Source organism: Carassius auratus, linkage group LG45M, assembly GCF_003368295.1.
Source record: "Carassius auratus strain Wakin linkage group LG45M, ASM336829v1, whole genome shotgun sequence".
Classification (NCBI taxonomy): Eukaryota; Metazoa; Chordata; class Actinopteri; order Cypriniformes; family Cyprinidae; genus Carassius; species Carassius auratus.
The window spans coordinates 1,599,167-1,614,456 of NC_039299.1; the positions used below are offsets into that span (position 1 = coordinate 1,599,167).

The 15,290-nt window shown below is 35.4% G+C and overlaps 2 protein-coding genes across 4 annotated transcripts in view; both read right to left on the reverse strand.

Moving 5' to 3' along the window:
• Window positions 1–15,290, reverse strand: part of LOC113068554 (gephyrin-like) — a 1,122,288-nt gene that overhangs the window by 864,571 nt on the left and 242,427 nt on the right. The window lies entirely within an intron of this gene.
• On the reverse strand, window positions 10,171–15,138 carry LOC113068597 (V-type proton ATPase subunit D). Its single transcript, XM_026241376.1, has 9 exons — window positions 14,916–15,138; window positions 14,294–14,411; window positions 14,041–14,120; window positions 13,678–13,745; window positions 13,555–13,599; window positions 12,788–12,891; window positions 12,613–12,679; window positions 12,452–12,530; window positions 10,171–10,706 (listed from the first exon to the last, which is right to left on the reverse strand). Exons 1-9 carry the CDS (start codon window positions 14,954–14,956, stop codon window positions 10,562–10,564), a joined length of 747 nt encoding a protein of 248 aa, XP_026097161.1. The 5' UTR covers window positions 14,957–15,138; the 3' UTR covers window positions 10,171–10,561.

Here is a 15,290-nt window from a genome sequence, read left to right on the forward strand (position 1 = left end):
TCTTTGACTCGTTTTGCTAGCACAGGTCACATATTGCTTTTTTCAGTTTTGTTTAGATTAATCATGAGAAAGGTCTGACTTATTTGTTTTCAATGATGTCTATTTTACGTCATATTCCTAACAATCACTGTCAGGACCTTTAACATTTTTAAACCTATAGGAGTGTGCAAAGACATAGCATAGATTTCAAATGTATGCATACAAGACGATGCATTTGACCTGAATTAATATTAAATGATATAATGAAGAATAGCAAAATAGTCTTGCAAGCACTTTAGTCAATGCATCTATTGTTTCCAATCATGAAATTTTTTAACCCTACGTTTTTCATGCTTTCTGCTGCCTAAAGTGTATTAAAGCATAATAAACCTCTTTAATGTGATATAACATTAAGTGCATTCATTATATGTTCCAGTATTGATTCTTCTGAAGAATGGAAGCCTCGCAGGCGCTCAAAACTAAAGAGGAACTCATCCTCCTCCCCTTCCTCGTCTGTACCGCGCCGGAAAGGACGGTCAACTAAAAATGCTTTGAAACCCTCTCCATCAGCACCAGCGATTGCCCACAAGTCGAAAAACACCCCAGCCGTCTCCTTACCTCGACAGAGAGGCAGACCATCTAAGGACAAATCAAAGCCAAACTCTTTCCTAAAGCCACCCCATATGCCACGATCGTGCCTAAACCCCTCCTTATGGCACGCTGATCCCTAATTCCTCTGTTAAATTCGGCCCTCATTCCACATCCACCATTGCTCTTAGCTCTAATTTGACTCCTATAACCCTTGCCAATGCCTCATCCTCCATTAAACTGAGCCCTAATTCTACACCATACTCATCTCTAATCCCGCTTCCACTTTTAAACTCGACCCAAATTCCACGCACGCCTCCAATCAGGTGCCGATAGCCACACTCATCTGTGCCCCCACATCAACAGGGCTTCTGATAGATGGTGACACCAATGAGCTCAAGTCAGTGAAGGAAGAGGAACCATGGGAAGAGAAGTGAGTAAATGCATGAGTAAATTCATATATTTTTTTATGGGTTTAATGCATGAAAGCCTGTTTTTGCTACAAAATAAATCATCTTTTTATTCTCGCAATTTAGAATTTTTCTCAGAATTCTGCATATATCAGAATTTAGAAAATTTTAAAACTTTTCAGAATTCGAAACAAAAAGTAACTGTGTGATCTCACAATTCTGACATTTTCTTATTGCAATTGCAAGTTTATATTACACAATTTTCGCATTTTTCTCTGAACTGTGAGTTATAACGCACAATTGTAATGTTATATCTTGAAATTCAGATATTTTTTTTCTCAAAGTTCTAAAAAAATAGTACGAGACTCCAAAAAGATTGTTGTGAGATAAATCGCAATTACCTTTTATATACACACACACACACACACACACACACATATATATATATATATATATCACATACATATATATACATACATGGGTCAAAGACGAAAAAGTGTTTAACCATAAAAGAAAAGTGTAATACTGCTTTAAACTGTTATAGTTTTCCCCCCAAAAAATTTAAAAAGTTTTCAGTTTTATTTAATTGCAATTTTGTTTTTGTTTTTCTGAGCAAAACATAAATATCATACATTTAGCCCTGATTTACAGAATACACCCAGTAAAATGTCATTCAGTGTAACAAGCTTGTCAGGCATATTTACAACAAAAATCATTTTATGACATATTAAAAGACTAATTACTTTCACCCCAAATACTAATGAGTTGTAATTTTATATTTTTAAATTTGCCACTATCCTAGGTTTTGCCCATTTGTCAGTAAGAATTTTCTACTAATTTAAAACACAATCAAATTTAGTATGCTCCATTATTCATTTAGATATTTTAATATGTACACGTCAGAATAAGCATGTTGTTTGAATTTTTGCATAAATATTGTGTTACACTGAATGACAATGTAACATTATTTCAACCAAATTTTGACATTTTATTCTCCAAAAACTTATTTAAAATCTTAAAAGTAGACATTTTACTTACATTTAATGTGCTTTCTATTGACACACAATCACTTTTGTACATTTTTCTTGATGCAGACATCTTAACGTCTTTGACCCACATACATACATACACATTAGATTTTTTTTTATAAATTACTATTTTATTCAGCAAAGAAACTGATCAAAAATGATAGTAAAAATGTTTCTAATGTTACAAAATATATATATTTTTTTTTTAAATAAAAGCTAAAATAATGTCAAATAACACAATAATGAGTTTTTACTGTATTTCTTACCAAACAAATGCCTTGGTGAGCATTAGACGCTTCTTATTAAAAAATAATTCCAACCCCAAACTTTTGAAACGTAGTGTTTGTATATTGTTCGTGTGCTGAGAATTGTTCCTTGTGCATGCATAATGAAGCATGTTTGGTTTGTGTTACAGTGAGGATGCTATTGAAGAATGGCCTTCTACAAAGGAAGAAAGCCAAGAGGGTTCAGAATCATCAAATGCAAAGAGGCAACGACTCTCATCCCCGATGCCCTTGAAGCACACCTCAAAAACTACCCATAGTCCCCTGCCTGAACTTGCACCCATAGACACTTCTTATCATGTACCCACCTCTGAACCCACTGATGAACCATTGATTTCAGTATCCACCACTGAACCCATATCTGCTCCCAACCCTAATCCTGCACCCACCAGGCCTCGAGACAGTGATCTTGATGACGACAGCGAAGAGATCAGTGATTCAGAGAGGGAAGAGGAACTGTGGGAAGAAAAGTGAGTAAGGAAGTCTTGCATTTATGGTAGAGTTTTGTCGTCCAGAGTCATTAACACAGAAAACATTTTTGCATTTAATAAAAAGTTCTCGAGATCCGTTGAATTTGTTTGCAAAAGATGCACGACACAATTGCAGTGGTCAAAGGCATCCATCTAGAATGCAAAAATGCATTTTTATATAAAATAAAATTCTATTCAAGAAAAGCCACTGTTTTTTGTCCATGTTTCTCTCATTTAAAAGAAAAGCGACAAAAACCTTGCCGATTCTTGAAGGTTTATATCAAGTGAACACTAGCGACCGAGGTTTACTTGCTACATTTTTAGAAACATTTTGTTCAAATGTGAGTATCAAATATGATCCATACAGTTTTTGAGGAACGTTTATTCGTTCTTCTCTCAGTCATCATTGCATTGGATTGCATTATATGTATTGCCCTCCACAATAAAAATTACAGTGCTTCAATTATGAAGGGTTTCCTCGGGTCATTAAAAAGTAAAAAACAAAACGTATATTTCCTTTCTTCTGATCTTAAAATCTGATTTAAGATATAGCAGTTTACTACAAATTGATGTTGTTATTGTATGTAGTCTTAGTAACATATAAAACTTTTTTTTTTAATTATCTATAGTGCTTTTCCGAAGTATAAGCATGGCTGCATGTGTGATTATTGATTTAACAGTTCAATAAATAAGTGCAATAAATTCAGTATATATTAAATATGTTTTTATATACATTTGTGAAAGGAAATCGTCCAAATGAAACCACAACAGAACTGTTTTGCATCTCAGAGCAACACACAGACGTGCTTCGTTACAGAAAGTCTTAGCGTTTCGAACAGATCAGTTAATTAATGATTCAGTGATCCATCATAAAGACAGCTATCACTTTCTTCGTTCCTGAATGAATCAGCCATTTGAACAAATTGGTTGAATTAATGACTTCCCTCAACTCACGCAAAAGACAATACTGGTGGTTTTATATTTAAAATACTGGTACCTTTTAATTTATTTAATTAGTTAAAACCAGCCCCCTCAACATTATTTAAGCAGTTGTAAATGCATTTCAAAAACTTTATGTCTAATTGTATAATGTATAATCAACAAAATGAATCCTATTTTTTAGGATGTGACACTCAATAAAACAAACTTTATTTAGTATTTAAATTTTTTGATAACATCTTAAGGGTTCTTAAACTGAATTTAAATTTTTTATTTTTTTAAACACTTTGATTTCTTGTAAGGCTTTATGGGGGTTAGTCCTGATACTAGTTTTCTGTTGTTGTTATTGTAGCCACTGAGTCCATGCACTATAAAGTTTGTTGTTTTTGTATTACAGTCTTGATTCTGGTGCATGACTGGAACCCTCTTCTGGAAAGTCCGATCGTTCAAAATCACCTGCATTGGCACAGTCGCCAAAAACAACACAGGACAATAGACAAACTCTTTCTATCCACGTCTGAACCTGCTTCTGAAGCCACACCCACATCTGAAGCCACACCCACTTTTGAAGCCATTCCCACCACCTAACCACGATTCCACTCCCACACCTAACTCTAATCCAGTTCCCATTTTACCACGGCGAAGAGGCCGGCCACGAAAGCATGCTTTTAAAAAATCAATCTCACACCTAATCCAACCCCTGATTCCACTCCTATAACCTTATCCGATCCCTCCGCCGATCTCATCCCTGTGTCAAGTTTAGATCCCGCTCCCAAGCCCGTTATCTCCACCAATCCCAATCCCAATCCCGAAACTATTTCCACTTCTGAACCCACTTCAAACCGATTGAGAAATCGAAAGCCCGTAGCAACTACTTATTTCACCAGGGGCAAGCCAGAACCAGGTTGTCTTCAGCTTCGGATTCACCTTTAAGAAAAATGAGAGTATGCCAGATAAGTGGCTTGACATCAGCAATGAGGATGAGGAACCGATACTACCAAGTTTTTCTCCTAGGAGACCCCCAGGTCTGCAGCTCATGGCGGACAACATATACGCCCTTCCAGTTGTTCCAGCTCTTTTTCACCAACTCTTCAGTCAAGACAATCGTTAGAAACACTAACAGCAATGCCGAAAGGAGGTTGAAAGCGGGAAAGAAGTTTGTCTGGGTACCTCTAACCGTTCCCGAGTTCTACTCATACGTGGCGTTACTCGTCTACATGGGGCTGGTGAAGGCAGAATCGATAGTGGACTACTGGGCGAGGAATCGAATGTACAGTTTTTCGTACCCGCGGACATCATGTCCCAAGCAAGATTTCAGGCCATCTCCTGGAATCTTTACCTCTGTGATCTTCAGGAGGACGAGGAGAACAACAAGAAGAAAGGCACCGCAGGTTATGACCGACTGCTTAAAATCAAGCCTCTGTACAAAGACGTTCTTTCGGCGTGTAGGAAACACTTTCACCCCGACAGAGAGATCTGGTTGATGAGAGAATGGTCGCTAACCGAAGCTAGGAGTGGATTTAAGCGATCTATGAATGGACAAACCAACTAAATGGAGCTACAAACTCTTCGTTCTCGTCGATGCGTCCTGCGGGTACACCTGGAACTTCTTTCGTATATGAAGGAAAGACTTCAACGTCGTCGGGTAAAGGTGCCGGGTACGATTCGGTGAAGAGACTACTGGGATCACAAGGTCCTCGGCAAGGGTTATAGGCTATACATGGACAATTTCTACACCAGCCCGACTCTTTTCTTGGATTGTTGCAGAACGACATCCTCGCTTGTGGCACATTGCGCCGTAGTTCCAGTTTACCGAAGGTCAACGACCTGAGCAGAAGATCTAAATTAGGCTCCATCCGTTGGTGGTCGGCAAGGTCCTCTTCTATTCATCAAATGGATGGATGCGAGAGAAGTCCTCATGTGTTCCTCCATTCACAAGGCGTTCACGGGGGGATACAGTCACCAGGAAAGCCGAGGGTCCCGATGGGGTTCGGAGAAAACATATAATTCCCTTTCCATCCGCTGTGAAGGACTACACCAAATACACGGGAGGTGTTGATCTCTCGGATTCCCTCACAGATTATTACGCTGTCCTCCACAAATCCACAAAATGGTACGAGATGCTCTTCTTCCATTTTCTTGACATCGCAGTGGTCAACAGTTTCATCCTTCACCAAAAACTGGCGAAAGCTCAGAACAAGGGCCCACTCACCCAAAAATTGTTTAGGGAAATCCTTGTTTCAGAACTCGCACGTGTCGGCAGACGTAAGAATCCCTTTCCGTCTGCTGCCAAAGATCCCTCAACATCCAACACGCCGGTCTCCATAAGGAGGTCTGCACGGTTGTCTTCAGCCCCTAAAGAAACGAATGCGTACTTGCCATCCGAAACAGAGTCGTCTCCCCCACCCTCACCTGCCCAGATGGAGCGATGCTATCCAGAGTATTTCGGTTCTGATGCTCCGTCTGGGAGGCGAGTTTGTGTCATGTGCAAACTGGAGGGATATAAAGTCAAGACTCCCATATACTGCTCCCACTGCAAGGTTGCATTATGCTTCCGGTCGTCAAGCAACTGCTTCAAGAAATGGCACATAGATCATTACCCTGAAGATTTGTAGATGTGTTGCATTTTGGGATTTTTTTTGGGGATCTTGTATGACCATTTTTCGTTTTGTATGAACTTGTTACTTGTATAGTTATGACTCTATTAAAAAAAACTACAAACTATAGTCTCTTGTTTTCTGTTTGCAACATTGCATACATTTTCAGCAGATGTTTTTTAAAAAACACACTTAGTCATATGCCAGTTCAAAGTGAGTGATTCCCCTGTAAACATTGGTGGTGTTATCGAATAATTTATCAGTTTGAGGATTTCAACAAACCCAACACAACAACACTAACTCACTGATGTTAGGAAACCTGTTTGAAACCAGTTATTTTACTAGATTTATATATAATTTTTTTTCTTTCTTTTTTTTTTTTTACATCAAGTTAAAGTAAATGAGAAATTTGAACTTGGCAACTACATGAAAATAAGTTGTGTGTGTGTGTGTGTGTGTGTATATATATATATTATATGCATTATTATTATAATTTTATTTTTATTTTTTTCAGTTAACATTTATTTAACCCTTTAACTGCCGCTCGACCAAATGGTTGAGCACATTTTGAGTCACTATATTTTATTGAGAGGAGTACCTAACTTAATTCAAGCTGATTGAGCCATCTCTACCATCTGGTAGAGGTATGTTAAGCCAAAAAAAATCAACAGCATTTGTCACAACACTTCTTCTTTGATGGATGTCAGAGAGAAAGAAATCACTCCTGCCATGTAAACTGTTTTTGGTGAAATTTTGCAAGGTAAGCATATTTTTTTGACATATTACACTGTAAGAGCCCTAACTTTACAAAATTATTTTACTTGGTGCCATGAAAAAACTTTAGTATGTTTTCAATAATTTTTCAAAAACGTGCTCAACCAAATGGTTGATTTGTCACTTTATGGTAAACGTAGAAAAGCTAAGCTAATGTTTTAAAAATTATGGGACGTGTTGGAAAAAAAATACATTGAGTGTGGTAACTAATGACATAAGGAGATAAGAAATGCAAACAAAAAATGCTTTTTTCTTGGTGGGGCAGTTAAAGGGTTAAAGTAACAAAAATGTTGGAGTTTTTTTTTCTTTTTTAGTTTTTAGTTATTTTCATGTTAAAAACATTCATTATTTTTGCAATTGTGTTTGGTGCAGTTTTCTGACTGTAAGTAAAGCACACATTATGACAGAATTCAATGTATTATGACATTAATCATTCATTTTTAAAGGTTGATATTTTCTGATTTAAATACAATTTGTGCCTTAATCCAAACTTTAAAAAAAAACAATTGTAGTTTGGTCGGATTTAGTTTTTAGTAAAAATAATTATATTCTGGGAATAATTTAGGAAACCTGCCAGCTAGGTATTTTCAAACATTTGATTGTAGTTATTTAAGGTTAAGATTGTTATGTGCCATTTGAACCTATTTTACAAAAAATAGGTGCTATAAAAAATGAGACTTTTGTAGTAAAGTTATTGAGGCACAAGATGTTCTAGAAAATCTTATAAAAATATGAAAAATGATATAAAAAATTCATTTTATGTCAGCATCAGTACATATATCTAGAACAGTGGGAATTACTGCAAGTTTTCCATTATTTTCTGTTATTAATTTATCCATTATATTGTGACCCTGACTGTAATGTAGTATAACAATTTTTACTCAAAGTCTATTTGCAAAATAATCATAATTATCAGAACAGCTTAAAACAATGTGACATACCATAATGTGAATTTAGTGGCTAATATGCTGAATTGCCAGGATAATAATCTCAGCTGTGGAATCTTAATTATGATATCCACTTATAGGATTTAGGTTTTTGTTGCAGATTGAAAAACAGATGTGTCTCGGACTATTAGACAGTGAACATTACAATATATCCAATGCATCTGGATTTTTAGAGCATCCCGTACCGAGCTTGTTTTGTATTTGTTTCTCTTTCTAGTTTACATTTCATGACTTATTGTGTTTTGTATTTCTCAGTCCCTGCGACTGCTGTGTTCCTCAGATCTTAAACCGTACATCATCTTCATCAGACCTTCTCCACTTTCTCCTCCTCCTCAGGATCGATTCTCCACCCTGCTTCCCAGAGGAGTGAAGAAACACATGGTCTTCATGATACACATTTTGCATTTAGATAATTTACACTAGAAGTCAGTCATATAGAACACAAGGGATATCCGTGCATTAACTGCATCCGAACCTTTGAGTGATAGATGTACAGTTGCATATAGAGGGAAAACACCTAAATCATATTTCAGGTGTCTTTGAGCACTTGACAAACCAATTATTATCGTGTCATTTTCTTTGCGCAGCACGATGATGTGAGAGAGACCTTGGAGAAAGCACATGAGATGGAGCACAGCTACGGTCATATGTTCGATGCAGTCATAACAAACATCGAGCCGGACAAGAGTGTCTCTGAGCTGCTGAGAGTCATTGACAAACTGGACATCCAGCCGCAGTGGGTCCCTTCAGCCTGGGTCAGCTATTAAACACTTTCAGTTCAGAAGAAATTGTGTTGAAGGCTAAAATACAAGCGGTATGTTTGAAACGGCCTTCATACTGTTTTTGTTTGTATGAATATTGTGTACAGTGTACTTCCTATTTGTGTGTGTCTACTTGTCAAAAGATATAGTTCACTCTGAAATTTGGAGAAATGTAGCATTGCATCATATGCGGAATCCAAGTGAATGGGTGCCGTCAGAACGAGAGTCCAAACAGCTGATAAAACATCACAATAAAAAAGCTGTGTGTTTGTAAGGAGCAAATTAATGACTAAGACCTTTTTAACTTCTAGCTGTTGCTTTTTCCAGTTAAAAAGTAATCTGGTTTGAATCAGGAGAGAAATTGTGATGTGAGAGACAACAGGACTTTTTCACTGGATTGAGAGTTCAAGGTTAAAATAGCTTAATGCTGGATTCGTTTCAGCTTTCGTCTTCTCCAGATGTTAACTGATGGACTGGAGTGCTGTGGATTACTGTGATTCTTTCTTAATCAGCTGTTGGGACTCTCATTCTGACGGCACCCATTCACTTGCAGAGGATCCATTGCTGAGCAAGTGATGCAATGCTCCATCTCATCTGGGATGGACTGATGGTGAGTACATTTTCAGTAAATGTAAATTTTTGGGTTAACTATTCTTTTAAACATACTTATGTGTTTACATAAATTAAAATGATGTATTCACATAAATATAGTAAGCTGTACAGTGTTTTTCCATTCATAAAATCCCAAATTGCTACTATCCATGTGGACTTCCATAAGTTTGTGGAGATTTTTTGCAATATTTTTTTACCGTGTTTTGTGTTTGTAGTACATTTCCATACCTGTAAAAAATTTAATTATTTTCTTAATGCAGATACTGCTAAAAGTATTTCCTCATCATGGAGGATATTTGTGAGTAGTTTCATAGAGCTGTAAATATATCACGTATTACACATTAATGTAATAATTGCTGATGTATGATTCGATAATACCTAAGCCAAAACTAATGTTAAAATAGTTTTTCATTAAAAAAAGTTACATTTAAAAGTTGGCGTAATGGTATATATGTAACACTTAATAGTTTAAGTGCAAAACAACTGAAGCATTTCTTGATTTAACATTTATTTTTGCATTGAAATTTAGTGAATATAGTAATTTGATTTTTTTTTTAAGTACATTAAAGTAATATAATATTGTTTTAATGCAACGTTTACCTTATATGGAAGCCTTTTCCACAACTGGATAAAAGTTTTTGAAAAGCAATTCCTTTTTTATCTCACATTTATTTTAGTTTTTTTTTTCGCGACATCTCAGAATTGTGAGTTTATATATTGCAAATCTAGAATTTAAAAAGAAAAATGTCAGAATTGTGATATTTAAAAAAAAAAAACACTATTACCTTTAAAAAAAAATTTTTTATCCCATTGAAAAAACAACAAACATTGATTTTTTTAAAGTTTAAAGTCAACATGCATCTAATCAACAAAAGACCATTTCCAACATTTTTTGAAATTAAATTCACAATTCCATGTGGAATGGTCATTTTAATTCATTTGACCTATTTTACATTATTTCTTTTCTGTTCATACATTAAAAAAAAACTTCAACTTTAAGTAGTTTTTGGATTCAGATAATAATAACTGCACATTTTTGCACCGTCTGATGTACTATAAACAAAAGAAGTGACATGGCACCAACATACACACAAAACAAGAGCTTCCACTTTTGACGTAAAGTTCGGGCTTTCAGGCACAAAGAATAAATATGATGCACAGATGTTGGGGTCTCATTCAAACAGCAGGTCCTCGTCCGCCTCTTCGTTCAGGATGTTCATGGGCTCGGCGATCGGCCCCAGCGCTGCCAAACGCAGGGCGGTCTCCTTCTCCGTCCTCTCGCGAAGCTGCTTCTTCTTCTCCTGGATCTTCTTCAGCCTTGAAGGGAAAGCGGGACGATGAAGGCTTGGTGCATATTCTGAATATCTTACTTTGGACTATATAAATATTACACATGATATTTATTTATATAATGTTAATATTTAATTCGGACTGTTAAAAGCATTCTTTTTATCCGTCTCCTTAAATTTCATTGCATTTGTGTTCCTGTGGCTCTTGCATTAGCAGCGCAAAAGGTTGTGGGTTCGATTCCCAGAAGAACACATATTAGGCAAGAAAAAGAAAATTAAATAAAAATGTTAGCCTGAATGCACTGTAAGTCGCTTAAGCGTCTGCTAAAATGCATGAATGTAAATTTAAGGCCATAAAAAAAATCATAAATAAATGTTAACAGAAATAATAATGATTACTAATAATTTGGAGAAGGGAAAACAGGAATCACAATATAGGCTTATTTGATTAAGTAATAAAATCTGAAAAATTATGACTGTTATTATTTTAATTTGTTGTAGATAATGTGCCTATATTATTTCCCTCCTCATTCTAAATGAACTGCTTGAAGTAGTAAGACACTTTTCAAAATAAGAGTCCCTTTACGTTTTTGCTATTGTTTATCATATTAACAGGGAAGGAAAGAGTAAGAATATTATTTAACATGTTTCATATATAGATTTGTATCTGTATCAGCACAATAATCTGGTTATTACAATTCTTCAAACAAATGATTATTTTATCCGCAAACTCTGAGATATATATATATATATATAATATTCTTACTCTTTCCTTCCCTGTTAATATGATAAACAATAGCAAAAACGTAAAGGGACTCTTATTTTGAAAAGTGTCTTACTACTTCAAGCAGTTCATTTAGAATGAGGAGGGAAATAATATAGGCACATTATCTACAACAAATTAAAATAATAACATTCATAATTTTTCAGATTTTATTACTTAATCAAATAAGCCTATATTGTGATTCCTGTTTTCCCTTCTCCAAATTATTAGTAATCATTATTATTTCTGTTAACATTTATTTATGATTTTTTTTATGGCCTTAAATTTACATTCATGCATTTTAGCAGACGCTTAAGCGACTTACAGTGCATTCAGGCTAACATTTTTATTTAATTTTCTTTTTCTTGCCTAATATATATATATATCGACCTATATATATCGACCTCTAATAAGTATTGATATTTTGATAAATAAACCAATTTCATATATAGATCAGCGTTATTATAGTCAACTAAAACCATAACAAAAAATGTAGTTACTTAAACTAAATGAAACTTGCCAAGTTGCCAACATTTCTCACTTTCATTTAAATATTAACTAAAACTGATATAAAAAAACTATATTTAAAAATAAACAAAGGTCACACTTTATTTTAGGGTCCAATTCTCACAATTAACTAACCATTAACTATGACTTTTGCCTCAATTAACTCCTTATTTGCTGCTTATTAATAGTTTATAAGGAAGTTGTTAAGTTTAGGGTATTGGTTAGGATTATGGATGTCATGCATTATATGTACTTTATAAGCACTAATAAACAGCCAATATGTTAATAATAGACATGATAATAAGCAACTACTTATTAGTGTGAATTGGACCCTATACTAAAGTGTTACCGAAACAAAATAACAACAAAACTTTAACTAAAATTAAAAACTGATTTAAAACTCTTATCAGTGTCTCGATGCTAAAATAACGCTGATGTAGCGTTTGAAACGGGTGAATGCTACACTGTTGCCACATGATCTGGTTATATTACACTGAGTTCACCTGTAGAACTCCTCTCGCTCTCGTTCATCCAGCTCAGTAATGATGTACGTCAGCGTGCGCTCGATCCTGGGAATAATCACTGAGAGGAGAAACACACGAGCATCACATTATCTAGTATTTCATTTACAAGACGCCTGAAGGTTGTGGTTGTGAGATCTCACCGTGCTCGATGGCGTTCACACGGCGGTTTGTGACCTTAATGGCCACGTCCAGCGTCACAAAAGAGGTCTGTATGGGATTTAATCACAGTAGACATAATTATAATAATATATATATATATATAATAAATATGATTTTTAGATTTTGTTTTATGGATATGAATAAATATATTCATACCTGCAGTGAGGCCAGCTCTACGAGAAGCTCGACTGCTTTGGCGTAGTTCCTCTTGAGCCGAGACAGCTGCTCTCCTCCTCTCGCCAAACCAGTGAGCTCATAACCTACAGACAAGAACAAATACCTGAAAGTGCCTCAAAGTGTTCAAACGATCTCCAGTATCACGGGTATTTGCTAGTAAAGGAATAGTCAGTCAATAATGGACTTTTACTGAAAACGTGCTCACCCTCAGACCATCCCAGATGTAGATGAGTTGGTTTCTTTCTTCAGATTTGGAGGAATTGCATCACTTGCTCAATGCAAGTGAATGGGTGCCGTCAGAATGAGAGTCTGATAAAAGCGTCACAATAATCCACAGCACTCCAGTCCATCAGTTACGGTCTTGTAAGGCCAAAAGAAACAAATCCATCGTTAAGACGATTTTAACATCAAACCATTGTTCCGGCCAAAACTTGAGTCTATAATCCATAATATTATCAATTGCCTTAAAGGATTTGTTTCTTACAAACACATAGCTTTTGTCTTCTCCGGATGTTAACTGATGGACTGGAGTGCTGTGGATTATTGATGTTTTTATCAGCTGTTTTGACACTCATTCTGACGGCACCCATTCACTTGCAGTGAGCAAGTGACACAATGCAAAATTTCTCCAAACCTGATGAAGAAACACACTCACCTTTGATGGCCTGAGGGTGAGCAGAGTTTCAACAAATGTTGATTTTTGGCTGAACTGTTTCTTTAGGACATAAACGGAAGAGGATTCTTACTGTCTCCTCCCTCCTGATAGTGCTCGAACACCGGAAGAGTAACTCCTGAGAACAAACACAGGTGGCGCTCATGAAAAGGCGATCGATTAAAAGAAGAAATCGCTCAGATAAGAAGTCACAAACCTGCAACGTTGTCCTTTTTTGCCCTGACCTTCACCTGGGCCTTGTTCACGTTCTGAATGACGGTAGTACTGATGGGACACAATCAGAACACATTTGGTGAGATCTGGTGCCCGGTTCGTGCTATCACGCATCATATTTCTGAAAAGCATACTTTATTTAAAAAAATAATAATAATTGTCTTATGGACTATATGCAAACATCTTTTATGTAAAATATCTTACTCAGGACAGTACTAAATAAAAAATAACATGCTTTTTGTATGATCTCTCTTATATTGTTAAAATTATTCATATTTTCACAGATTCTGCAAGGGGTTCCCAAACCTTTGCATGCCACTATATCTTTAATGGTATTTTCATCTACCTGAAGTCACCAGCAGCAAATTTGGCCTCAGCTAATGAAAAGGCGGCTTCTCTCATCAGTTCTCCCATCAGCATCTTAGTCTGAAAGATTAAAATAGTCAAATCAAAATTTTGTATATTAAATAAAAAAGCGATAATTGACAAAAACACACCGTATATGTATGTATGTATATATATATATATATATATATATATATATATATATATATATATACACACAACAAATTTTAAAAAGCACAGGAATTATGTAATACCTCAATGATTTTCCTAAGAATCTGCCGGAATCGCATGGACAGAGCATCAGCTTTCTTCTTCAGCAAACTCCGGCCAGTTTGAGCTCCTTTCAGTCGAGCTTTCATAATGGTCTGAGCCCTGATGCACCAAAAAAAAAAAAAAAAATTATATAATACAGGCTATGCATTTTAAGAGAAGCATATTGCATTTTTAAGCATGCAATATGCATATGATTTTTAAATGTATTTTTTTTTATTGCATATATTGCATTATTAAAGGTTATATATATACTATGCACTTTTGTTCAGTATCTTATAAGTTATAGAAAGGCTAACATAGCTACTTCCTCTTCCGACACAATGCACGATTTAGTTTAACACGATTTATATGAATCCAAAATATTGTCATCCGTCCTATAGAGTTATATATTCATAACACTACAGACAAAATGCATATGTAAATATTAAAGATGCACGACTCCAGGGCATTTAAAATGATCTTAGTTCGTGACTTGAGATCGTACCTGCTTTATAGAAGCATAAACTGATCAAATATGTATGTATCAGATGCCGTCGCTCTGTTGTTTTCATGCATGATTAAATATGCATAATCGGATTTGTTTTTATGAGTTCTTGTACTCACATTCTCGAGGGAAATATGTCGATCCGATCTTTTCCGGACATCTTTCTTATTTATTTAAACACTGTATTAAACAACCGAGACGCTTTGCTGTTGAAATCATCAAGTAGAAAGTGTAAATATAGTACCAGTTTATTTAATATCACAAGTAAAATATTATAATATCATCACTATGACTTCTGGATACAAGACGTAAGATTTGATCAGCTGACTGGAGGTCATGTGATGCCTTTTGAACGCGTCACTTCCGGGCGTGTACATAACACATTCAAAATAATGCTTTTATTTTTTAATTATTATTATTTTAGTTCTATCACATACAGATATAAGGCAACAGTATTAGGCAATGGTGTAAATTTTAAAGCATGTAAAACAGAA

Bases quoted from the DNA above. Each gene is read 5' to 3' on its own strand.
- LOC113068597 (XM_026241376.1), bottom strand. From the start codon at position 14,956: ATGTCCGGAAAAGATCGGATCGACATATTTCCCTCGAGAAT. The intron at 14,412-14,915 runs GTGAGTACAAGA...TTGGTGCATCAG, and splicing joins GACATATTTCCCTCGAGAAT to GGCTCAGACCATTATGAAAG. The intron at 13,600-13,677 runs GTTTGTGACTTC...GTTTGTTCTCAG, and splicing joins AAAAAAGGACAACGTTGCAG to GAGTTACTCTTCCGGTGTTC.